Source organism: Ziziphus jujuba, chromosome 7, assembly GCF_031755915.1.
Source record: "Ziziphus jujuba cultivar Dongzao chromosome 7, ASM3175591v1".
Taxonomy (NCBI): Eukaryota; Viridiplantae; Streptophyta; class Magnoliopsida; order Rosales; family Rhamnaceae; genus Ziziphus; species Ziziphus jujuba.
Genome location: NC_083385.1, coordinates 3,151,421 through 3,174,657, shown reverse-complemented (window position 1 = coordinate 3,174,657; position 23,237 = coordinate 3,151,421). Strand labels below are relative to the sequence as shown.

At 35.2% G+C, this 23,237-nt stretch overlaps 4 protein-coding genes across 6 annotated transcripts; 1 reads left to right on the top strand and 3 right to left on the bottom strand.

Annotated features, from left to right (window-relative positions):
• Nucleotides 1–1,234: 1,234 nt before the first annotated feature.
• On the top strand, nt 1,235–12,098 carry LOC107423660 (protein REDUCED CHLOROPLAST COVERAGE 1). Of its 2 annotated transcripts, none has more exons than XM_060819107.1 (25): nt 1,235–1,627; nt 1,935–2,052; nt 2,184–2,245; nt 2,814–2,906; nt 3,467–3,539; nt 3,675–3,992; nt 4,157–4,224; nt 4,360–4,491; nt 4,623–4,664; nt 4,771–5,295; nt 5,449–5,606; nt 5,695–6,223; nt 6,339–6,401; nt 6,493–6,594; nt 6,750–7,067; nt 7,282–7,374; nt 7,478–7,579; nt 7,651–7,755; nt 7,924–8,057; nt 8,138–8,321; nt 8,431–8,562; nt 8,704–8,816; nt 8,914–9,001; nt 9,317–11,674; nt 11,799–12,098. In XM_060819107.1, the coding sequence occupies exons 2-24, from the start codon at nt 1,992–1,994 to the stop codon at nt 11,504–11,506; spliced, it is 5,685 nt and encodes a 1,894-aa protein (XP_060675090.1). In that variant the 5' UTR covers nt 1,235–1,627; nt 1,935–1,991; the 3' UTR covers nt 11,507–11,674; nt 11,799–12,098. The 2 variants fall into 2 exon arrangements, with proteins under 2 accessions (XP_060675090.1, XP_060675089.1); XM_060819106.1 differs by having other exon boundaries at nt 1,235–1,718.
• An 848-nt stretch (nt 12,099–12,946) lies between these two features.
• Nucleotides 12,947–15,954, bottom strand: LOC107423627 (cytochrome b561 and DOMON domain-containing protein At3g61750). The gene is made up of 5 exons (XM_016033211.4): nt 15,526–15,954; nt 14,520–14,919; nt 14,003–14,304; nt 13,509–13,813; nt 12,947–13,417 (listed from the first exon to the last, which is right to left on the bottom strand). The coding sequence occupies exons 1-4, from the start codon at nt 15,766–15,768 to the stop codon at nt 13,532–13,534; spliced, it is 1,227 nt and encodes a 408-aa protein (XP_015888697.2). The 5' UTR covers nt 15,769–15,954; the 3' UTR covers nt 12,947–13,417; nt 13,509–13,531.
• Nucleotides 15,955–17,743: 1,789 nt separating this feature from the next.
• On the bottom strand, nt 17,744–19,376 carry LOC107423617 (uncharacterized). Its single transcript, XM_016033200.4, has 2 exons — nt 19,099–19,376; nt 17,744–18,976 (listed from the first exon to the last, which is right to left on the bottom strand). Exons 1-2 carry the CDS (start codon nt 19,168–19,170, stop codon nt 18,284–18,286), a joined length of 765 nt encoding a protein of 254 aa, XP_015888686.3. The 5' UTR covers nt 19,171–19,376; the 3' UTR covers nt 17,744–18,283.
• A 955-nt stretch (nt 19,377–20,331) lies between these two features.
• Nucleotides 20,332–22,903, bottom strand: LOC107423618 (wax ester synthase/diacylglycerol acyltransferase 11). Of its 2 annotated transcripts, XM_025076801.3 has the most exons (7): nt 22,562–22,891; nt 21,904–22,491; nt 21,535–21,601; nt 21,338–21,450; nt 21,026–21,241; nt 20,791–20,928; nt 20,332–20,716 (listed from the first exon to the last, which is right to left on the bottom strand). In XM_025076801.3, exons 1-7 carry the CDS (start codon nt 22,853–22,855, stop codon nt 20,570–20,572), a joined length of 1,563 nt encoding a protein of 520 aa, XP_024932569.3. In that variant the 5' UTR covers nt 22,856–22,891; the 3' UTR covers nt 20,332–20,569. The 2 variants fall into 2 exon arrangements, with proteins under 2 accessions (XP_024932569.3, XP_048335645.2); XM_048479688.2 differs by lacking the exon at nt 21,026–21,241 and having other exon boundaries at nt 22,562–22,903.
• Nucleotides 22,904–23,237: the final 334 nt, after the last annotated feature.

Below are 23,237 nucleotides of genomic sequence, written 5' to 3'. Positions count from 1 at the left end.
GCAGAAAATACAAATTTTATCATTTTCAGTTTAAAAATATAATAACCATTTTTTTTTTTTCTGTATAAGTTAATCAATCGATCGGAATATATATAAAATACAGAGCAAGAAAGACAAAGCGTACAAATATAATATTTGATTTTAAGGAGCTAAAAAAATCTAATGGTCCGTGTCAAGTTATCCTTTAGACATCATTCTCGGGGATATATCATGAATTCATACGGTGGCTGGTTATCGACCCACATGCTTCACAACCATGCATACAAACCTATACATGCTTTCCTGTAGACTGTTCAATTTTAACTGTCACGCTATTGCTATGACAAATTCTCTGATCAGATACAGATGAAAAATAATAAGCATAATTTTCTAATTTTTCAGAAGTTTTAAAATTTCTCATAAAATTAAGTAGTAGTTAATCTTGTGCTGGAATAATATTCCAACACAGTCGTGTTTTTTGTCTTTGCGTCGTTATATGCTAGAAATGCTGAATATTTCAGCTTTGACTAGCGCTCTCGTGCGAACAACGTGATCCTCATCCGACTTACAAAATGTGTGTCTCACATTTTTGTCCCTTATAGTAAATTTAATATAAAAATTAACGCGAAATATATAGTAATATACATTTTATGTTTGAATTTGATCTCTTCTGTAGAAGTCAGTTCTCGATTGATTAAAAACTAGATCGTGTATTAAAAATCTTGGAGCTAGTTTGAAATGGATATAGGGCCGTCGTGGTTCTACTACCTACCAATCTCAAGCTCCTGCTAATTAACAGAAAAAAAAAAAAAATAATAATAAAAGAATTTGGAAGACAATTGGACTTTTTATTCGCTTTCAATTAACGGAGGAGAATTATACAGAACCACAAAATTTCTACCATTAAGATTTCTTGTAGAGTTCGAGAAAAAAACCAAAAATAGTGCACATTATTTCGTTTCTACCATTTGAAACTTATTTCCATTAAGAAAATTTTGAACGTCTGTGATTTTCTGATTAGATACAGAACGTCCTAGTTTGAATGGACCCTTTAGGCCCCTTGGTCCCCCCAGCCTGTTCCAATTTTCACCCAATAAAGTGCAACCAGCAACCTGCATTTTTACTCCAAGAATAATATAATAAAAATTTTTAAAATAATAAAACTTTATTTTATTGAAGTTTTTTTATGGAATTAAAATAAAATAATCAAGCAATATGATAATCTCTGCGCGTATAAGGCAGAGGGACTGGCATAAGAGGCCAACATGTCATTCTGACTGTTAAATCTCCGCCCTTCCTTCCTTATCACACCCCACCTCTCTCTATATCTCTTTCTCTTATTATTTTATTTTTTTATTTTCTTTCTCACAAATTCTTCTCCAATTCGATATCTTCTTCATTGTTAGTCCTTCTCGCTTCATTATCCAATCTCTGAAACCCACATCAGAGACACTCACCTGCTTCTGCATAATTCCCCTTATATATGGTTTTTAACGCAGTTGGCTTCCCTCACTAGTCTCCAGTTTTCTTTCTCCATTTAGTTTCTACAGAAAAATAAAGGAAAAAAAAAAATTCTAGTGCATGAAAGACGCTTTGTTCTTTCTTCTTCAAATTTCAATACAACAAAGTGTTCTGTTCTGCTACTTGGGTAATTATTTCTGAGGCTGAAATAGTGATATCCAAGTGGACTTTCTTTCTACGACACAAAACGCTTCCTTCGTCTTCTCAACTTTTAATTTGTAATGAACTTTCCATTTTTTAGATTGATATTTTTGGTCGGTGTTGAATTTTATCCTCAGAACTGCTTTCCTCCAAGGATACCAATTATTACTTTGATATATGTTTGCTATAAACCTCGTTTATGTCTGCTAGAATTGTCAACAATTATTAGCCATATATGCCTGATATTATCCTTGGTACGTATTGTACAATCCTAATTTGAACATTTCAAACAGGTGAGTTGCGGCTAATTTCTTCAAGTTTCATTTCGTTCAATCCACCAAAGGTCGAAAATGGCACCCAGGAACAGTCGCGGAAAAGCCAGAGGAGAGAAGAAGAAGAAAGAAGAAAAGAGTATATACCATAATATTGACTACCAACTTATTGTTATCCGCAATTACTCCATCCACTTAATTTTATATTCTTTTCTGAAAAAAAAAAAAGAAGAAGAAAAAGATTCATAGTTTTGTTTTTGCGACTTGCAGTTCTTCCTGTTGTTATGGACATCACTGTGAACCTTCCCGATGAAACCCATGTTATTTTAAAGGTAAATATAAATATGCTTTACAAATTTTAACGTCTTTTCTACCGGAACCATTATCAAGTTGTGGCATAAGTCTCATATTGTTTATTATTTGACTTACTAGTCGCAAGTCACTGATTAATCAAAATTCCCTTCCACTCATAACTCTGTCTCTACTTGTGTGCTTGTTTTGCTTGTATTACATAAGAACAAATAGGCATCTTTTGCTTGTCTCTGCACTGCAAACAAAGTTCAATTCTATATAGTTTTGAATATTTTAAGCACCGTTTTATACGTATAGATAGAGAATTCTTAATTGGTCAATATCGAATCTTCTCTGCAAGAAGCTCCAAAAACCAGATGCTATTAGCTACCACTTTCATAATATAGGGGCTAGAATCTACTGGCATCTGAAATGACCAGTCATTTTGCTTCTAAAATAAATTAGTTTTGCCCTTAAAACTTGTCTCTATCAATGCTATAGTTGGGAATCTTTTATTTGTTTGAATAAATAAAACTATGTTATATTGCTGGTGAAAGCATCTATATATGGTGTTTAGTTTGGGGGAATAATAATGAAAATCTTAAGCAGGGAATATCAACGGACAGGATAATCGATGTTCGCCGATTGTTATCCGTGAACACAGAAACTTGCAGCATTACTAATTTTTCACTATCCCATGAGGTAATTTTTATGTCTCATTTTTTGTTGTTATATTTTTCTTATTCCACAATTATGGATAATTTAGAAGAAAAAATGGAAGAATAAAGCTTCATATTACTCTGTTAACTAATACATGTGCAACACAGAGATGAATTTGAATGCTTTAGAAATCTTATTCCAGAAAGTATGGCCATTGGTATCCATACATGAAGATCAAAAAGTCGTGCACAAAGTAAAGCTCAATTTGGGATATTCCATGTGATATGTGACTTAATTAGTTCCTAGTAGTGGCCGAATGAGATGATGAAACGAGTAAAACATGAAGGGAGCTAAAGCAAGTAAAATGACTACATTGCCCGTTAAAATTTACAAAGATACATGCTCTAGAAAGATTTAAAGCAATAAAGGATAACATTTGACTCATTTATTTATATTTAATTGGATTCAACTATCCAATCTTTTCTTATAGTTCATTATTTTCTTAATTTAATGCAAACTAATATGGCAAACGCCAGAAATAATGGCATATTTTAAGGGTAAATTAGACACTAAATAACGTTGACAAAAGCCAATTATTTCAGGTGAGAGGGCCACGCTTAAAAGATACGGTGGACGTGTCCGCACTAAAACCATGCATCCTGACGTTGGTTGAAGGTACCGTTAAATTAGACGTCGTCGTTGGCCACTTAAACCTTTCAAGTTGACACGACGTCGTATTCCCGTCACTCATCCCTTTCTTCGATCGAATGTCTATTTCCTCACATTTGCTCTGTGTTCTGTTTTCCGCAGAGGAATACGATGACGATCGCGCCACGGCGCACGTTAGACGTGTACTGGACCTCGTCGCCTGCACGACGAGCTTCGGCCCATCGTCGTCGAGCAAGGATCAAAACTCTAAGCCCGATCCTCCTAATTCAGCCGCCGGCGCTAAGAATGCGCTGGGTGTGCAGGATAAGAACGCTAAGAAATCTTCTACCACCAAGTCTCAAGGCCTTTCCGGAGCCAATACGGAGGTGGATACTGTGGCCGAAATGAGCCACTCGTTACCTAAGCTCGGTTCCTTCTATGAGTTCTTTTCACTCTCACATCTCACTCCCCCAATTCAGTGTACGTACACTTTCTCACACACACACACACTCTCACTCTGTGTATATATGTGTTTCATATATCATATATAACATAGCGCATTTGCGAAAGCATGTATTTTAGATTTTCGACGTATAATTTTAGGCTATAATTGAAGACACTGGAAAATGCTATGAATGTTGCAGTTATAAAGAAGGTGGCGAAACGGGCAGTCAATGAGATTTCGGCGGATGATCATCTTTTTTCTCTCGAAGTAAAACCTCTTTCTTATGACTCACAAACGCACAGTTCAAAATTTGAATATGCAATAAGCGTGTCTTTGTAAATTAATTATGGAGATGTGTTAACGAGTTTCTTTTTTTTTTTTTTTTTTTTGGGTAATGATAAGGTGAAACTTTGCAATGGGAAGGTAGTTCATGTGGAAGCTTGCAGGAAGGGATTCTATAGCGTTGGGAAGCAGCGAATTCTGTGTCACAACCTCGTTGATTTGTTACGCCAGCTTAGTAGAGCTTTTGATAATGTTAGTTTTATTAACTCGCTAAAAGCTTTGAATGCTTGAAAAAGCTCTCTATAATTATAGATTTTGTGCTTTATTTATTTCTACGTTGTTATTTTGTTATTTATTTATTAAAGTTTGTTTGGTATATTCAGGCTTTTGAGGATCTCATGAAAGCATTCTCAGAGCGTAACAAGGTAGATAATTGTATTATATATATATATATATATGCCTTTCCTTTCGCATCAGTTATTTTTTTGTTCTCTGTTTTGTAAATTAACATTTTGTTACCACCTCTTGCAGTTTGGCAATCTTCCTTATGGCTTCAGGTCCAACACCTGGCTTGTCCCACATATTGCAGCCCAATCGCCGTCAATCTTCCCTTCTCTCCCAGTAGAGGATGGTACTTGGGGAGGAAATGGAGGTGGTCTAGGAAGAGATGGAAAATGCGACCTAATACCCTGGTCTAGTGAGTTTTTTCACATTGCATCCATGCCTTGTAAGACTGCTGAGGAAAGGCAAATTCGTGATCGAAAGGCATTCCTTCTTCACAGCCTATTTGTTGACGTCTCCATTTTCAAAGCTATCAGAGTCATCCAGCATGTAATGGACAAACCAGAGTTAACCGGTTCAGTATCGAGCAGTAAAATTCTTCATACCGAAAGAGTGGGTGACTTGAGCATCACAGTCATGAAAGATGCATCCAATGCAAGTTCTAAGATAGATACTAAAATTGATGGAGTTCAAGCAATTGGAGTGGAGCAGAAGAATCTAGTAGAAAGAAATCTTCTGAAAGGGATCACTGCTGATGAAAATACCGCTGCCCATGTAAGATAGTTCCTGAAGTAGTTTTATAGGCTAATGATTGTCTTTTGTATCTGATATTTTTTCTTTATTTTAAATGTGGTTGGTTGAGGTTATTATTATTATTTTTTTCCCCAAAAATGGTTGAAAAAGTTTGTACATTTTATGTGGCTGCAGGATGTTGCAACTCTAGGTGTTGTCAATGTAAGATATTGTGGTTACATTGCAGTTGTGAAAGTTGAGGATAAAGAAAATAAGGAGGTCAAATCTCTATCCCAAAGAATGGAACTTTTTGATCAGCCTGAAGGTGGTGCAAATGCCCTAAATATTAACAGGTATTACTTGTATACTTTTAATATGTGGTGTGGGGTCATGGAGCTGTATGAGACAGACGGAGCCTGACTAATGCCCTGTTCCTTACAGTTTGAGATTACTACTTCACAAAACTCCAACTTCAGAGCACAACAAGCCTTTACCGGATGTACAAATTGTGGAACGTGAAGAGCTTTCTGAAGCCTCTACTTTTGTTGAAAGATTGTTAGAAGAAAGTCTTGCTAAACTTGAGAAAGAGGACCTCAAAGCAGACCAATTTGTAAGATGGGAACTTGGAGCCTGCTGGATACAACACTTGCAAGACCAAAAAAATACAGAAAAAGATAAAAAACCATCCAGTGAGAAGACTAAAAATGAGATGAAGGTTGAGGGACTTGGGACACCTCTTAGGTCCCTGAAGAACAAGAAAAAATCTGATGGAAGCAATGCAAAAACACAATCCGAGAACTCAAAGACCTCCATTCATGCTGTTACTGGGGAAGCTGAAAATGCCATATCACCTTGCACAGAACATCAGCATGAAATCAATGCCAAGGAAAATGAGCTTGTACTGAAGAGTTTGTTGTCCGATGCAGCATTTGCTCGACTAAAGGAATCTGAAACTGGACTTCATTGCAAGGTAATATTTTGTTGGCATCATGAGAGGAGCATCTATATATCTCCACCATATAGTGTGAACTAAACTACCATGCTTGACAGTCTCTTTAAGTACTAATTGATTTATCTCTTGACAGTCTCTTCAAGAACTAATTGACTTATCCCAGAAGTATTACTTGGATGTTGCTCTTCCAAAACTGGTAATTACTGCTTTTTTTGTTTTTTACAAGTTTTCTGTATGTAAATATGGTTTTAGTGTTTCCTAATTATAGTATTTACGGACCCATACAGGTAGCAGATTTTGGTTCATTAGAATTGTCACCAGTTGATGGTCGGACTTTGACCGATTTCATGCACACTAGAGGTCTTCAGATGCGTTCACTGGGACATGTTGTAAGTGCCATGTTGTACCTCTCAATTATGATCACTTTCTGAAGATTTTAAATCCTTAAGATAGTGAAGAAATTATTAATCATAAGGAATAAAATTCTGCTTATATGGGGTTCTTTGGGTCTTAAATGATGTTAATATTTTGATTTTTTTACCAGGTCAAGCTTTCAGAGAAGTTATCCCATGTGCAGTCACTTTGCATTCATGAGATGATAGTACGAGCTTTTAAGCACATCCTTCAGGCAGTAATTTCAGCTGTTGAAGATGCTGAGAAAATGGCTGTATCAATAGCTGCTGCATTAAACCTAATGCTTGGGATTCCTGAGAGCGATAAATTAAATAAGTCTTGCGATGTCCATTCTCTTGTGTGGAGATGGCTGGAGGTATTCTTGAGAAAGCGATATGAATGGGATCTTAATAACTTCAACTACAGAGATGTAAGGAAATTTGCAATTCTACGTGGACTATGCCATAAGGTATTTTGCATTTTATATTCTTTGAAAACTCTTTCTGAAGGGGTACGGAAAAAATTCAAAAATAGATGTATGACGGTTGGATGCTACCAGCAGCCATTATGGCAAACCTTAGATTTTCAATTGCAGAGAAGCTTACATGTAAAATATTTAGCTATCAAAGGATTTTTAACACTTCTTTTTCCTTTTACTTTGTTCTCTTACTCCATGTATTTAGGTTGGAATTGAGTTGGTTCCAAGGGATTTTGACCTGGATTCTCCAAATCCATTCCGAAAATCAGATGTTGTCAGCCTGGTCCCGGTGCACAAGGTGATTAATTTAACATAACAATACTGACAAGTGTCTTTATCAATTGTCTCTGAATTGATTTACTTAATACAATTTATTCATTGCAATTTCTGCTTTTTTGCAGCAAGCTGCATGCTCTTCTGCAGATGGGAGGCAGCTACTGGAATCATCAAAAACAGCTTTAGATAAGGGAAAACTTGAAGATGCAGTTGCCTATGGGACAAAGGTATTTGGAGCTTCAACAACTTTTTCCAATATTATAATAGATTGCCTAATTTATTTATTTGGTTCTTGCAGGCTCTTGCAAAGCTTGTAGCAGTTTGTGGTCCGTACCATCGAATGACAGCAGGAGCTTATAGCCTCCTTGCAGTAGTTTTATATCACACTGGAGACTTCAATCAGGTCTACTACTTATCCTTTTGGTTTGATGCTATTCTGACTTATCATTGTAGAAACCAAGTTTATTCTCCCTTCTAATTAATGCCTGAGCTTCTAAACAAAATATAAGATGTCTGCAATTTCCCATTACGGTACAAGTTTCTAAGTCAAAACTGTTTATCCAAATTTCAGGCTACAATTTACCAGCAAAAGGCACTAGATATCAATGAAAGAGAATTAGGACTTGATCATCCAGATACAATGAAGAGTTATGGAGACCTTGCTGTGTTCTATTATAGACTTCAACATACAGAGTTGGCTCTCAAGTATGCAATATCCTTGTGTAAACTGATATTTATATAAAGTCTGTTTCTTGGTTCAACATCTTAACCTTGTTGTTGATCAGGTATGTAAAGCGTGCTCTGTATCTTTTGCATCTGACATGTGGTCCATCTCATCCCAACACTGCTGCAACATACATCAACGTGGCCATGATGGAAGAAGGCCTAGGGAATGTTCATGTTGCCCTTAGATATCTTCATAAGGCTCTCAAGTGTAATCAGAGGTTGCTTGGCCCAGACCATATTCAGGTTTGTGTTCCTTCCCTGTTTCTCTGTAAACTTTATTTCATATTTTAAAAATAGCTAAAATTTCTTCGTGTATTCTAAATTTGATCAATTATAATGTTAATCCTTCCAGACAGCAGCAAGCTACCATGCTATTGCAATTGCACTCTCATTGATGGAAGCATACCCTTTGAGCGTTCAGCATGAACAAACAACCTTGCAAATTCTCCGAGCAAAGCTCGGCCCTGATGACCTGCGTACACAGGTATCCTCCTTTTCATGTCTAAAGTTTAATTTTGGCCTTTACTAATTAATTGGACCCTTCTTTTTCCAAATTGAATACGAGTTCAATTATTTTTGTTATCTAATTAATTTGAAAATTGAAATTTGTGATAAAATGATGCAGGATGCTGCTGCTTGGCTTGAGTATTTTGAATCCAAGGCTTTTGAACAGCAAGAAGCTGCACGAAACGGTACTCGGAAGCCTGATGCGTCTATAGCCAGCAAAGGCCACTTAAGGCAAGTTTCATCAGACCTGATAATATGGACATTTATGATAAGTGTTAATAGAATGCAGTTTCCTCTAATATCTTTCCTTCCAAACAAAACTTCACAGTGTATCAGATTTACTTGATTATATTAATCCAAGTCATGATGCTAAAGGGAGAGATGTAGCAGTTAGAAGGAAAAGCAACATTGCCAAGGTATTTTGGAGCATCAATCATTTTCTTTAATATTATTATTTTGCAAGCTAAAGGAAACATTTGATGAGGAAATATCATGATCATCCTCGTCTCAAATTAGAATGAAACCATGTTCTTTATTATGTATAAGTTAATATCAAGTGGTATTTTCTCCATAAGTAGATTCTCTTTTAGAAACAGAGAAACTCATTTACTTTGGAATATTTTACCATAAGCTGAAAACTTCTGTTTCTTGCATGTACTTGCTACAGTATTTTCATCTGGTGACATATGTATTAATGATTCTCATTATACTATTTCAATCTCCATCTCCAGCTCAAGGGAAAATCCTACCAAGCAGTAAGCTCGGCAAGTTCTGATGAGTCTCAAAAAGAAACACCAAAGGAGGCTTCAGATGAAGAGATGCAAATTCCTGAATCAACAGACAGCACAGATGCCATCCAGGAGATTAGCTCTCCATCTGTTCAGCTCCAGGAGACTCTTGTACAAGGAACTACAGGTGATAAACCAAGTATTGCCAATGAGATACTTTCTGAAGCACTTGCCGAAGGAGAAGATGGATGGCAACCGGTTCAAAGGCCTAGATCAGCTGGCTCTTATGGGCGACGTCTAAAGCAACGGCGGGCAACTATTGGCAAAGTCTATGGTTACCAGAAGAAACAAGTTGATGCTGATAGTGACTATCCTTCTGCGAAGAATAATCATCAGAATAGTAGGTATTACCTTTTAAAGAAAAGGACAGCATCTCATGGAAGTTATTCTGATCACCACACTACAAATCCCTCCCAAGGTACTAAATTTGGACGGAGAATAGTTAAAGCTGTAACCTACAGGGTCAAGTCAATGCCTTCATCTACCAAAACTGCTACAACAGAGACCTCTCAAAATGGTAATCAGGTTTCCAGTTCCACAATAGAACCTGGACGACCTGCTTTGTTGAACGAGATTGGTCCACTGAAAAATCCTATTGTTGGTCTTGGAAAATCTCCTTCATACAAGGAAGTAGCATTGGCGCCACCAGGTAGTATTGCTAAGATGCCAGCTGGGGTATCCCAAAATGATGTTCCGGACAACTTGGAGCATGGTTTTGATAAACATGAAGAGGAAACAAATGAAGGAAGAGGAAATGATGAACCAAAAAAAGAAGGAAGCAGAAATGATGAACCAGTCATAACAGGGGTAGAGGATATAATTGAAGAGGAGGATAAGAATTCTATATTGAATCATACGGATCAATCAAAAGAGGAAACCGGAGTTGATGAGAAGAAAGAAGAGACCCATTCAACTAATGCATCGGATGAGAAGAAAGAAGAGACCCATTCAACTAATGCATCAGATGAAAAACCTTCTCTGATGGTGTCTGAGAGCATGGATGGACTTGGATCCGGTAGCATAAGTGTTCCTGATGTGGTAGAAGATAACACATTGATAGATGGGGTACAAAATTCTTATGATTCTCCCAAGGAGGGACTCCAGGAGAAGGATTCATCTGGCAGTTTCGAACTGCATGTCAATTCCAACAATGCCTCACAAGGAGCAGAGGACTTGAAGGACAAATCCTTCATTGTAAATCCAATTGATAGTCGTGCACTTACCAATAAGAAGTTGTCTGCATCTGCAGCTCCTTTTAATCCCTCACCAGGCATTGCTCGTGCTGCACCAGTTTCCATGAACATTACTCTTCCTGCTGGTCCTGCTGTCCCAACTATTGCACCTTGGCCTGTAAACATGAATATTCATGCAGGACCTGCTGCTGTACTATCCACAGTTAATCCAATGTGCTCATCCCCTCATCATCCATACCCATCTCCTCCAACAACGCCAAACATGATACAGCCATTGCCCTTTATGTACCCACCTTATACTCAGCCCCAAGCAGTTCCAACCAGTACCTTTCCTGTAACAAGCAGTGCATTTCATCTCAATAATTTCACATGGCAGTGCAATGTGAATCCTAATGTACCAGAGTTTGTTCCTGGCACAGTGTGGCCTGGTTGCCATCCAGTGGAATTCACTGTTCCACCACCTGTTGTTAATCCAATTGCTGAACCTGGGCTAGAGCCAAGAGTTCAGTCTGATGATTCTGCACCAATTCTTCCAGCAGACATTGAAAATGTGGAGGAAATGAATAAAGAAGTGAAACCTCCAGCATCAGTGGCAATTGGTAATGCGAATGAAGTTGGTGCTGGACCACAGAATGTAAAGGAAAACGGTCTTTCAAATCTGGATGGGACTGAAAATGCTGAGAATGGACCAAATAACAGTCCACATGAAAATGCTGGAAGCAGTGGAGAAAGGAAGACTGATGGTGAAAAAACCTTCAGCATTTTGATAAGGGGTAGAAGAAACCGAAAACAGACTCTGAGGATGCCTATAAGTTTGCTCAGTCGACCATATGGTTCCCAGTCCTTCAAAGTTATATGCAACAGAGTAGTTAGGGGAAATGATGCTCCCAATTCTACTAACTTCTCTTCAACTGAGGATTTGACCGCCACTGCTACTTAATTCCTCTTTATTGCCATGCGGTGAATTATGACTTATCAAGAGAAGAAGTGAGATACAAACCTTATCTTCTATCATACATAAACAGCACAAAAAGGATTGGATCTCCTTTGATATTCATATTCAGAATCTTTTTAGTTTCCAGTTACACTTCATTCGAAAGGCATGCAGGTTAGTATCTATAATCACACTGTTCTTATTGTGTTATGATATTTTGCTGTATTATCATCATTAAAAATTGATCATGAATTCTTTGCGATGAGAAAATGATCAAAAGCTCTCTTCTGATAAGCAGGTTTAAAATTGAAGATTCACATGAGGAATTGGGCTCGTACCGGCACTTTTTTTCACGTGACAATTTTGGTTCATCATATGGTAGGAAAATTTTGATATTCTGGACCACAGCATTTGATATTGATATTAGTTCATTTAGTTCCCAATAGCACAGTAATTTTGGTTAATAATTTGCTTCAATTGTATATGACCTCAATTTTGGTCCTACTCTTTTTTAACTTTTTCCCATTTTGACTGGGAATCAAACATTTTTTTTTTTTTTTTTTGATCAAGTTGACAAATACATATTAGCTTAAGCTCACACATTCTTTTCAATCCCTTTATCCAACGCAAAACTTATTCAAGTTGATATAGGAATCTATAAACATACACACAAGTCACATATATATATATATATATATATATTAGTTTTTGGTCAATACATACAAGTAATATTTGAGTCTCACGTTCTCAGACTGATTTTATGCAGCGTAGTATGATAATTTGAAGAAAGTAATAATTTTAAATGGGAAGTCTCTCTGGCTACCATACTTTTTTTCCTCTTTTATCCTACCTAATTTAACATAAAAATGGAATAGATTTCATGGTTTAGCTTTTACATTTGGAGCGTTTAGTAATGACAGAATTGCAGTAGATGGGTGGTGCTATATATGTTAAAAAATTGATCTTGACGCCAAATTCAAATGCTTGTCTTGCAATAAGTAAAAGATAAACATGTGCGTTAGAAAGAACAACTAGGGAAATAAGTGTTATGCTCGGGGCCTAAGTGGAAAATATTCAGAAAAATAGAACCCACAAAAAAAGAAGATGTGGAGCACTTGAGTTCCAAATATAGCCAGTTTCAACGCTTGTTGCGGAACACTACTTCTCTTAAGGTGGCCTTTTATCATCACTATGATTTTTCTTTCTTCTCTTATAAGATCTCTTTTTGGATGGCTTCTTGCAAGATCATCGAAGTGGCCTTTTTGACAGCAACGTTTCCCAGATGATATATACTCTCTTGAGTAAGAGTGTGGCTCAAAATTTCAAAAACCCTTATATTCAATCTCATTCATCAGTCATCGTAAAGGAGCAATGCAAAATCTTTTACAGTTTGAGTTGCAAGCAAGAAATAGCAGTGGATTGAGAAAAATTGAACTGGCAAAGAACTTTATAGTGAGAAAAAACTTTTATATTGAGAAAAATTGAACATCCACGAATGAAGAAATAGAGAATGTGCTTAATGTAATACAAACCCAAAATTCAAAAGCAGAAAAAAGCTCCACAAATCTCGCCAGGAATTTGGATTTACACGCGACATAGCAGTAAACATATTCATTCATGACATTGTAAAAGGGTAGTCAGTCACTCTGTTAGCTCTGGCCTAGCGGGGAAAGGACATTGAAATTATCAACTTGACCAAAAAAAATCGTGATATCTCATAATTTTTTACACCATCTCCACACCGAGACATCCTCACATTGAACAAAGGATTAGGACACAAGTCTAGACCATCTTCAATACGATATATTGGTCTGACATTCAAACAGCTTGGCCTTTTTCAAAACCATGATCCATTGCAAGCCCAGATATCTCTCACAATTTGTCTAAGATATGCAAACTCTAGCATCCATTTGTGTTCTGTTTCGTCAAAATGATTGCAGTTTTATTATATAATTAATCAAAAAGGAATAACTGCAATTATCTGCACGTAAACGATAAATCAACATACTCTTGATTGTACGTCAACATAGCTCACTGGATTGGGTTCATTTGGAAAGATGAGGGCATGGTATCACTATCTGATCTTCTTTTCATACATTTCAAAGCTTCCAGAATAATGACTGAGAGAAGAACTACAGCTAGAAGAAATCCATAGCCTATCTTCCAATCATTCCCTGCGTGTCCAATATTAATTCCTATCGTTATGTTCAAAGCTGCAAAGAAGAGGGCCACCCTTCCACACCAATGGTGGTACCAATTCCAGTACATGCGAATCTTGGCATCCTTGTTAGGCCGCAGAAAGAATGCCAGTACCTAAACAGGTTCAAAACTCATTTAGATTTCCAAATAATTGAATTGTTCGAGTTCTTGTTAAAGAATAGTTAGTACCCTTGAAAAGGCTTTGTAATCAAAGCTGCACACTTGCATGTGATTGACTTATTCATGGAGAAGTAAAACCGTAAAACTAAATGACTACCAGATTAAATTGTCCAAATCACAAACCTGAAGGATGCTAAGAAATAAAACGAAGATTCCAATGCCTCTATGTGTTGGTTGGTCAGCTCCCATATCATCATATAGTTGTTTTCCTAGTACCACTGTAGCAAGCCCAAAAATAAATCCCACAAATTGAATGACTATGTGAAGATAATACCAAAGAGGATCTTTGTGCTTAAAGTATCTGGGGATAATTGCCCCTATGGGAAGGAATAGACCCCAACCAATTATACCCAATATCCCATGGTTCTTCTTCTTCTGGCCAATATTGCTGCCTGAACCAGATGAAGATGCAGAAGCAGCAGAACCTGTGAAAGAGTAAAGTTATTCTATTTGTTCTTCACAAGGAAAAGAACCATTACATACGATTGGTTGCATCATCATGTCCCTTCACCACCATGCAACTCAAGCTAATAATACTAATTACAACTGGCAAGTCAAAGAAGAAAAAAAAAAAAAAAAAAAAGGTGCTACCGAAAGTATTCTGAATGGCAAACTTGTGAAAACAAATGGGGAGTGATACCTGCAGAGAAATCGAATTTGACTACTTTTTTGTCCTCATGTATGGGTAGGTGGAAGTGAGCATTTGGGTGTGCCGATCCAAGAGCAAGGATAAGAGGTTGCTGAGCAAGACGAGTTGGAAATTTCAACTGAAATGCCAAGTAAATTCTGGCGCCATGGAGAACAACAGAAGAAGGAATACCAGTGAGTGGCAATTCACCTTTGTCAGGAATGACTTTTGATGACTCATAACCCTGCAAATAGTATTGCCTAATTCTTGCTTCACCCCTTTTATTAATCCATCCAACCATGGCACTGGAGCCAACCATATTACCATCTTTGGAAAACCCCATTCCTACCCATCCAGTGGTGTATACAGCCGATAATATAATGTTCACAACATTCTCTTTATCCTGTGAATACTGCGATAAGAAAGTATCCAAAATTTCAGTAAGGATAACTGAGACAAAAACCACTTCATTTTATTATGCACCGGTTTAAGTTTCAAGAATATATGCCAAATCCTCAACAAAAATCCAAACGTTAACTAACAGAACCAGTAAGTTGTCAACAATTAAATCGTTAATCTAATAGTATATTAACACATCTCTTCGTTTCTTAGAGAGGGATGGTTCTTTGAATGTAATGAGCACGGTCATAACATGAAATCCTAAATTCAACTACATGATCTTTCCCTCGTTCTTTTCACCAGTTTCTGATTTCCACTCTTAAATCTATCTTAAGAAACTGACTTCTAAACAGGGATATAGATGCATATAAAGCAGTAACTTAAAACACATTTATTAAGCAAAAGCAATTCATCGAAATATAGTTATTTAAAAATTTACTATAATTTCTTAGCCAAGCAATAGAAATAAACAATTATGCTAACCCTTAATACAAACACGACCAACCTTTAAAAAAAAAAAAAAGAAAATTTGGCCGCATCTAAAAAGAACAAAATAACCAACCAAACCCATGAACAAACTTAACAAATTGCTTAAGAAATTCATATAAAAAACACTGACCTTCATTACGAAAGTATTCCACAAGGTCGTGCAGGTCATACCAGATAGGTTAGTAAACGGCGGTGGCAGAAAACTACTCATATCAGTATTGCAAATCTGTGACACTTCAGCATTATTTTCAGCTCTCCCAACGCTGCTAATATCGTCAGCGACCACAAAGATATTGCCTTCCAAGATCGCAACCACGACCCAAAACCCAATAACGAACCTGAAAACCGAAACCCAAGATTCCCAATTCGCCATCTTTCGAGGGGACCCAAACAAAGGGCGAATCGAGACCTGAGAACGGCTCAGAGAATAATGTGGTTCGCGAAGAAGATGAAGAAGAACATGAAAGCGTTAATTGAGTGGAAAGGAAGGCAATATTATGGCTGTTGGGAGGCCGTTGTCAATCTTTGTTCTGAAGCAACAACGAAAAATCAATGTCAATTCGAGCTTTTAAATTTACAGATACAAATACCGACAAATATATAGTCAATTTTGAAACTGATTATTCAATTTTTAAAAAAACAAATTCAAAAAATAAATGACGTATAATTTAAAAAAAAAAAATCGGTGTTTTAGAAAGTAATAAAGAAATGTGGTGTTAGAAAAAAAAAATTTCTTTTTTTTTTTTTTTTCAAAATAATCTGTCTATCTCCTTTCCAAAAAAAGAAAAAAAGAAAAAATAGTCTGCCTATCTTGATTCTTGACTAAACATGTTAAATTCTATTTTTTCAGCCGAATAAAAATAGAATTTCTATTTATATACTGTAACGATAATAATAATTACACGTTTAATAATTATAGTTATACATGAAGTTTCAAATAGAAAAATTTGATGCCATTTGTTTTTTTAATTTCTTCGAAATCCAGATATTTCCATTGAATTCCTCATTTCTGTGTGGATAAGTTGACAAATATATTCATCAAAATTATAAACTTTCAAATCTTTTTAAAAATTCAAAATATTAATAAAGTTTTAAAAGATAATTAATAATGCTAAATAATAACAGTATTTTTAAATAATAATAATAATAAAAAAGAATCTGCTCATATTCTAGATTCTACGGCTGTCTATCATGTCTAAACTAGCTAACAATATATATATATATATATATATATATGTTTTGCAAAATTACTTTTATAATTCAAATAGAAGAATAGTTAATTGTTTAACAACCAAAGATTAAGAAAATAAATAAATTAATTTGCAGAAGACACATTTGACAAACAGGGGTCATACAAAAAAACCTAATTAGTAACATGTAATTAATTAATCTGCATGAAACAATTCATGTACTTAAAATACTTGGTGAATCTTTTTTTTTTTTTTTTTTGGCAAAAAAAATACTTGGTGAACCTTACACTATATGATGATATAGCAATCATTTTTTTGACAATGATTGTATAGCTTAATTAGCACTAGTCCAAAATAATTGATTGTACAACAACCTTTCTAATTCATGCATTTCTTTCCTTTTTTTCTTTTCTTTTTAATTTTTTTTTTGTGGGGGGGGGGGGGGGGGGGTGTTGAAGGAACGTACGTAGAAATTTCAAATATCCGTTGTATTTAAAAGAAATGGGAAAAAATATAATTTTGAATAAGAAAAGCTCAAGATTATAATAATTCTAACGGAAAATTGCCTGCTGAGAACGAAGCTTTTACATTGTGCAGTATTAATTTTTTGGATTGTATTGTAAGATACCATAAAGGTTTTTAACTTTTTATCCTATAAAAAAAAAGTTATTTCCTTCGTATACAAATTTCCAGAGCAACATGTTAAATTTCCCTGTTGCTTTATCTCCTATCAGCAACTAACATCTGCTCTTGCAGGCTTATTGTCTTGTCAAATGATCCGGTGATATTTCTTATCAAACAAAAATATATAAATTATCCCTTCACGCAAAATATATATATATATTATCCCTCTCAAATTTTGGTTAATTTGATGAAACTAAAACCAAAAATGAATTAATATATTTTAAGTCCTTATGACAGGACTCCTTCAACTAATTATTGACTAATTTATTCTTCTGAAATGGTTTGAATTTGGTTTATATAAATGATGACCATATCCATACCAACAGTACTGATTCTCATAACAGTATATATATACATATAAATATCCTGGCCAGTTATTAAAAAATAAAAAAAAATAAAAAATAAAAAATAAATAAAGAAAAAGGAAAAATATCAATGAGAAAATAGAAGCCAAATTAATTAGCCTCATAAACATAAATAATATCTCTATAATAATAAATAAGTAGAGGTTTCCATACAAAAAAACATCTAGCTTATTATATACATGTTATTGTGAGAATAAATATGCAACATTTTTAATTTAAGTTTCATGTTATCTGGATGAAGTTCAGTCGGCATTAATTTGGTTTGCAAATTAACCCAACAATATTTCTCTATACCAAGAGGATCTTATAAAAAACCACCAAGCCATGCATATACAGCAGCTTTCAGCAGACTCCCATAGTAGTGTTCCTTCTCTGAGTATTTAACCATCAAGCAGCAAATAATCAGAACTAATAATTAAAGCCCCTTCATAGTATGTGTGAAGGATATCCAATCTAAGAAAGCAATGAGAGATTTGCATATTCACCCAAAATTTTCCATCATATCTCTCTCCGTTGCACATCACTTAATTTTCACCACAACAAAAATAAAATCTTCCTCCACTGCTAGTTCTGCAAATTTAAATCATACCCCAAAGATATATATAGGGGCAAAATACCACCAGCTCTGTTGCTGCTCAAATTAGGCAGTCTATTTAGGCACCCTGAAGAAATGTTCCTCACCACTTTCCTTATCAACCTTAACAAGCCATTTGCTTTTAGTCTTCTTCACAGATCTTGAAGGAGGAAATGATGTTGATATCCCTCCACCACCACCACCACCACCCCAATCTCTCTTCTCATTCTCATTTCTCTTCCTCCCAATCACTGTCACTTCCATTCCTTTCCCTATTGGATTCTTCAAAGATCTAACAGCAACTTTCTCTTTGTTATTCTTTCTTCTTACATTTCCTTCCCACCCTTTTCTCTCACCCACCAAGTTATTTGCCACAACCACTGATCTCCTTGGATTAACATCTAGCATGTTCAGCAACCTTGTGTAATCGTCGTTCTTGCAATCAACCAGAGAGAAATCGATGTTTTCGTAATCCGAAAGCAGCTCTGAAGGCTCCCCAGTTTTGAATTCAACCAAGTCTTTCAAACCCGCATCTTTGATTACTCTTTTTGATTCATCTAGTACTGGTTCTGGGAGGATACAAACCAATCTTCCTCCTGTCTGTCTTGCTGCAGCCGCTAATGCTATCGTTGATGGCGAAGCGCTTGTGGTTACCTCTACTATTAGCTTTGCTTTCATCCCTGCTGCTAATGCCGATACGAATTCGTTACTTCCTGGTTCCTGTGTTTTCCATGTCTCATTTCGATAATGTCTCCTCTGATTTCCACACTTTCAACAAAATTAATTAACATTGTTAATTACATATTATCAGCTAAAAAAAAAATCATAGATTTAAAGAAAAGAAAAAAGAAAAAAAACACACACACACATATCAAGAAGAAGAAGCTGACCAGCTCAAGGGTATCTAGATAGGCTTTTGTTGCATATGATGCAGACCAATAATCCATTCTCAAACTAGTCATACGTATGAAAATGAGTTAAATATAAATAGTTATAGTAGGGATAACTTTGAAATTGTATTACAAAGAATATGATCACAATAGTGAATGCAAGAGAAAACAATGAAACTCAAACTAGGACAAGAATTAGATAAACGTTAAGCGTAGTCCTGGTTTGTGTTTTCTATTTTTTTTCTTTTTCTTTTTAATGTAAAAGGCTTTATATATCTTTGTTCTTTTAACGTCAATCTGTTATGTTAAAGTAGAGCTGGTGGATTATGACAATGAATCCCATTGAGAAAAACGTGTGTGTTTGAAAATTGTTAAACCATTTTCCAAATTTAGTGAAAACTACCTCCGGGAATTTCTAGCCCAATAAGGTAGATGAAAAAAATTCTTAACCGTTCTAACAAAATCTCTCTCTGGATTTCTTTTTCCTTTTAAAGCAAAATTCTGTTCAAGTTTTACTATTTTTTGTCGTATAAGTATTGAAAGGAAAAATGTCAATTTTGTAGTCAAGCTTCCTTGAGTATCCATATATAATATATGTCGTCTGAGTGTTGAAAAAGATTTTCAGAAAGCAATTTTTTTTTTTAAAAAAAAAGTCATAATTGTTTTTAAACATAATTCTAAACAGGAATTAAGAATTAATTCCTTTTCTTTTAGGAGATGTAATTATTAAGATATTTGAATTCTTTGACATTGAATATATAAAAAGACGAGTTTATTTGCAGATAAAGAAGATGAAATTTCAATTACCCAAAAAAAAAAAAAAAAAAAAAAAAAAAAAAAAGAAGATGAAATTTCTAAACGAAGAGCGGGACACGAACTGGGTCAATTGTTCAGAGACCACAAAGTTGGGGTCCAGTGTTTTGAAAATAGGCCGAAGTAAATGGCCCACGAGTAATGATGCTGTCCCCGTTAAGTTCCCATGTAATTTCTAACCCGATCTGAGCTAATGGGCTGGATTTGGCCCGGTAGAATTTTTCCCCTTTTATTATTGTTATTATTATTTTGGCTGAAAAGAAATAAGTATTTCAAGATCTTTACTTATTTAAAAAAAAAAAAAAAAGTTCTTCAACCTATTAATATTCAGATTCCTCCCCCCCCCCCCCCCCCCCCCCCACAAAAAAAAAAAAAAAAAAAAAAAAAAAACTAGTAATAATCAGGGATCAAGCGCGCATGTTTCAGTCCCCAAATATTTTGTTAAGCTTCATTAATATGTATATACATGGAAAGCAATTTTGTGAAAGCTGATTAACTGGTTAAAATGGTAATAATTAGTAAGTGGAAAATTATATAATACAAAGCATTTATTTTACTAAGTAAAAAAGACAATGTGAGAATTTTTATAAAGAACAGTATCTCTTATTTGATAGTTATTAGTAATTTGAGGAACATTCTTTTACATTTAATTAATTGCTTAGTTGTGCAAAAGAGCATCCTTGATAAGCCTGAGGGATTCGACAATATCATCACACAGCTGGTGAGGATCAGGAATTGTGTCTTCATCAACCGACAGTACAATCGTCATCTTGTTTACGTAACTTTGGAAATTAATCATCAATGCCTGCAAAATTTTTAAATTAAAAATAAATATTCACCACCATTAAAATGTTGATAATCGTATAAAATTAATATTACATGTGGTTGGCCGTAGGAACTTGGAGCCAGGTAAGCTATCTGATGGCCGTAGAAACCAATTTCTTCAAGCGGTCCAACCAAATTGGAGAAGCACATTGTCGTGTGGGAGATAATTCTGTGGGATAAAGCACTTGCTACCTGTAATTATTAGATTAACAAGATATGATAATTATGAGATATATATATAGATATATATAAACTAAAAATAAATAATTAATAAAAACTAATTAATTACTTTGATGCCGAAAAGCTTGAGAACAATTTCGGCAATGAAGAAAGTGTAAATAGCTTCAAAAGAATTCTTCTTGCGGTCAATGGTAGATTTAGCTTTGCGAATATAGTCTAATGGATCATCCTTTAAGCCGATTGTGAATGGAAGGAGGATATAACCAATCCAGTTACCCCATTTTGCTTCACTACCTTTCTTCTTCTCCATCATATCAGCTAAACTCTACAATTATATATATTGCCCATACTTATATATATAAAAACGTATGAGACTATATAATATCCATATGGAAAATATTTATTCTTATATTATATAAACCTGAATTCCTGCCGAAGGTCTGATGTTAACTAGCAAAGTTGATCTGAGCCGAATTTTGTTTGGAATATTGTTTTTCTTCTGAGTTGACCCTTCCTCGTCCTTCTTATTCTCACCTACATATACATTAATATACATATCCAATGTCTAAGTGCTGAATAAAAATTAATCTCAAAATTAAAATGGGAAGCTCAGCTCACCATATCTTCTATTGAGATACCGAGATAAACCTGCCTGTGTCATTCCCAAAGCGACGTCGTTTACAGTCTGCAAGGGCCAGACGATGTATGGTCATGATTATAAGGAACATTTTCATAACTCTATGGTATAATCAAGTAGCTTTAGTTTTGTTTTGTTATTATTATTATTATTTTGAAAAATAAAGTCGATTTCATTAATCAAGTAGTTTTAGTTAGATTTTACTTACCCCATCGCCTTATTGATTAATTATAAGCCATCAAATAGTTTTATACTAATTAAGAGTGTATATATATATATATATATATATAAAATAACAAAATCTCCATTCAAACTTTAATTTATATATATATATATATATATATAGTTACCATATTCATTGCATTCTTGATGAACTTCATATCATCCAAACTGACAGTCCGAAAAACAAATCGGCGAGGATTGTGCTCAATGCCTGGAGGACCTTTGAGAGGACTATTGGAATCTTTCAAGAACACCGCCGTTGCCATAAACATGAAAACATCCACAATGGTATTCCAAACAAATTGCAAAACCAACCAAAACCTAAACAACCACCCCCAAAACCCTCCAAACTCACCCTTACGAGAATCTTGCTTCTCCTTCTTCATTGGAATTGTGGGCAAAGCCTCAGGATCAGAGACTTGGTGAGTACAAGCCAATAAAAGAGAAATGAGAGATGTGCCGTCGCCGAGAGAGTGATGGACCCTGAAAATGCCCACGGCTTCAGACTGAGATGTTTTCACATTCAGGAGATGGAGATCCCAAGGAGGCCTTGATTTGTCCATGCTGGTTTTGCTCAGCTCGAAGATGTAGTCTTCTACAAAATGGTCGGGTGATTCCATGTCAGCGTGGTTCACATCAGGAACTATGACATGCTTGTCCAAATCAACTTCTGTTCTAACCCATTTCATTTTCCCACCGTTTTTCTCGTCCACAACCTGTGATTAATAAAAGGGTAATAAATACATATATACATAGTAAGATGTTTGAATTTTTGTAATTTCTTACCAGCAAACTTGAGAAGCGAGGGTGATTAAGCAAAGTGTGGAACAATCTGGGCTTAATAACATCCGGGTTAATTCTGGTAACACATCCCATGATTGCAATGATATGCACGTTGAAGTTTGGTTCATGGAACAGACGCGCTGATGGACTCAGTGGCTCTTCTTCGTTATTGATTTCCTTCTCACACCAACAAATTTCTTCTTCTTCTTCTGCTCCTAATTTGTGAATTTTCTCTCTTTTTGTCTCTATTGGTTTGAGAGCTCGCTTTCTCAATCTGATACCTTCTTCGTGATCCATTTGAAAATTACTGATGGGATTTCTGAGTAGGCCTTGTTGGTGGAGTATGAAATTTATAGACAACGAAGAAATTAATGGTTGATGGTAGACAGTTCAGGCGGTCGATCTTTGACTTTATTCAAAACAAGTCAATATTTCATTTACTTCTCTTTGTAAATATTCAACAAGTGCTTGCATTCAGTTTCAAAATCAATAATTGTTGAGACCAGCTTTACCAAAGTTAGTTTTCTGCCAAACGATTTCTCAAAATGATAAGTATATCAGTATATATATATATATATATATCATTTTGAGGTCGGGCTAATAATAATAGTAAAGAAGACATGGAAATATTTACCAAATGATCACGCAACTTATGATGCAATATATACAAGAAAGCAAT

Bases quoted from the DNA above. Each gene is read 5' to 3' on its own strand.
- LOC107423618 (XM_025076801.3), bottom strand. From the start codon at position 22,855: ATGGATCACGAAGAAGGTATCAGATTGAGAAAGCGAGCTCTCAAACCA. The intron at 21,602-21,903 runs GTAACTATATAT...TGGCCCTTGCAG, and splicing joins TCAAGAATGCAATGAATATG to ACTGTAAACGACGTCGCTTT. The intron at 20,717-20,790 runs GTAATATTAATT...AAAATTTTGCAG, and splicing joins GTTCCTACGGCCAACCACAT to GCATTGATGATTAATTTCCA.
- LOC107423627 (XM_016033211.4), bottom strand. From the start codon at position 15,768: ATGGCGAATTGGGAATCTTGGGTTTCGGTTTTCAGGTTCGTTATTGGG. The intron at 14,305-14,519 runs GTATCACTCCCC...ACTCTTTCACAG, and splicing joins CAAATTCGATTTCTCTGCAG to GTTCTGCTGCTTCTGCATCT. The intron at 13,814-14,002 runs GTTTGTGATTTG...GAACCTGTTTAG, and splicing joins TATTTCTTAGCATCCTTCAG to GTACTGGCATTCTTTCTGCG.
- LOC107423660 (XM_060819107.1), top strand. From the start codon at position 1,992: ATGGCACCCAGGAACAGTCGCGGAAAAGCCAGAGGAGAGAAGAAGAAG. The intron at 5,607-5,694 runs GTATTACTTGTA...TGTTCCTTACAG, and splicing joins AATGCCCTAAATATTAACAG to TTTGAGATTACTACTTCACA. The intron at 7,375-7,477 runs GTGATTAATTTA...GCTTTTTTGCAG, and splicing joins GCCTGGTCCCGGTGCACAAG to CAAGCTGCATGCTCTTCTGC.
- LOC107423617 (XM_016033200.4), bottom strand. From the start codon at position 19,170: ATGACTAGTTTGAGAATGGATTATTGGTCTGCATCATATGCAACAAAA. The intron at 18,977-19,098 runs GTCAGCTTCTTC...TTTTGTTGAAAG, and splicing joins ATCTAGATACCCTTGAGCTG to TGTGGAAATCAGAGGAGACA.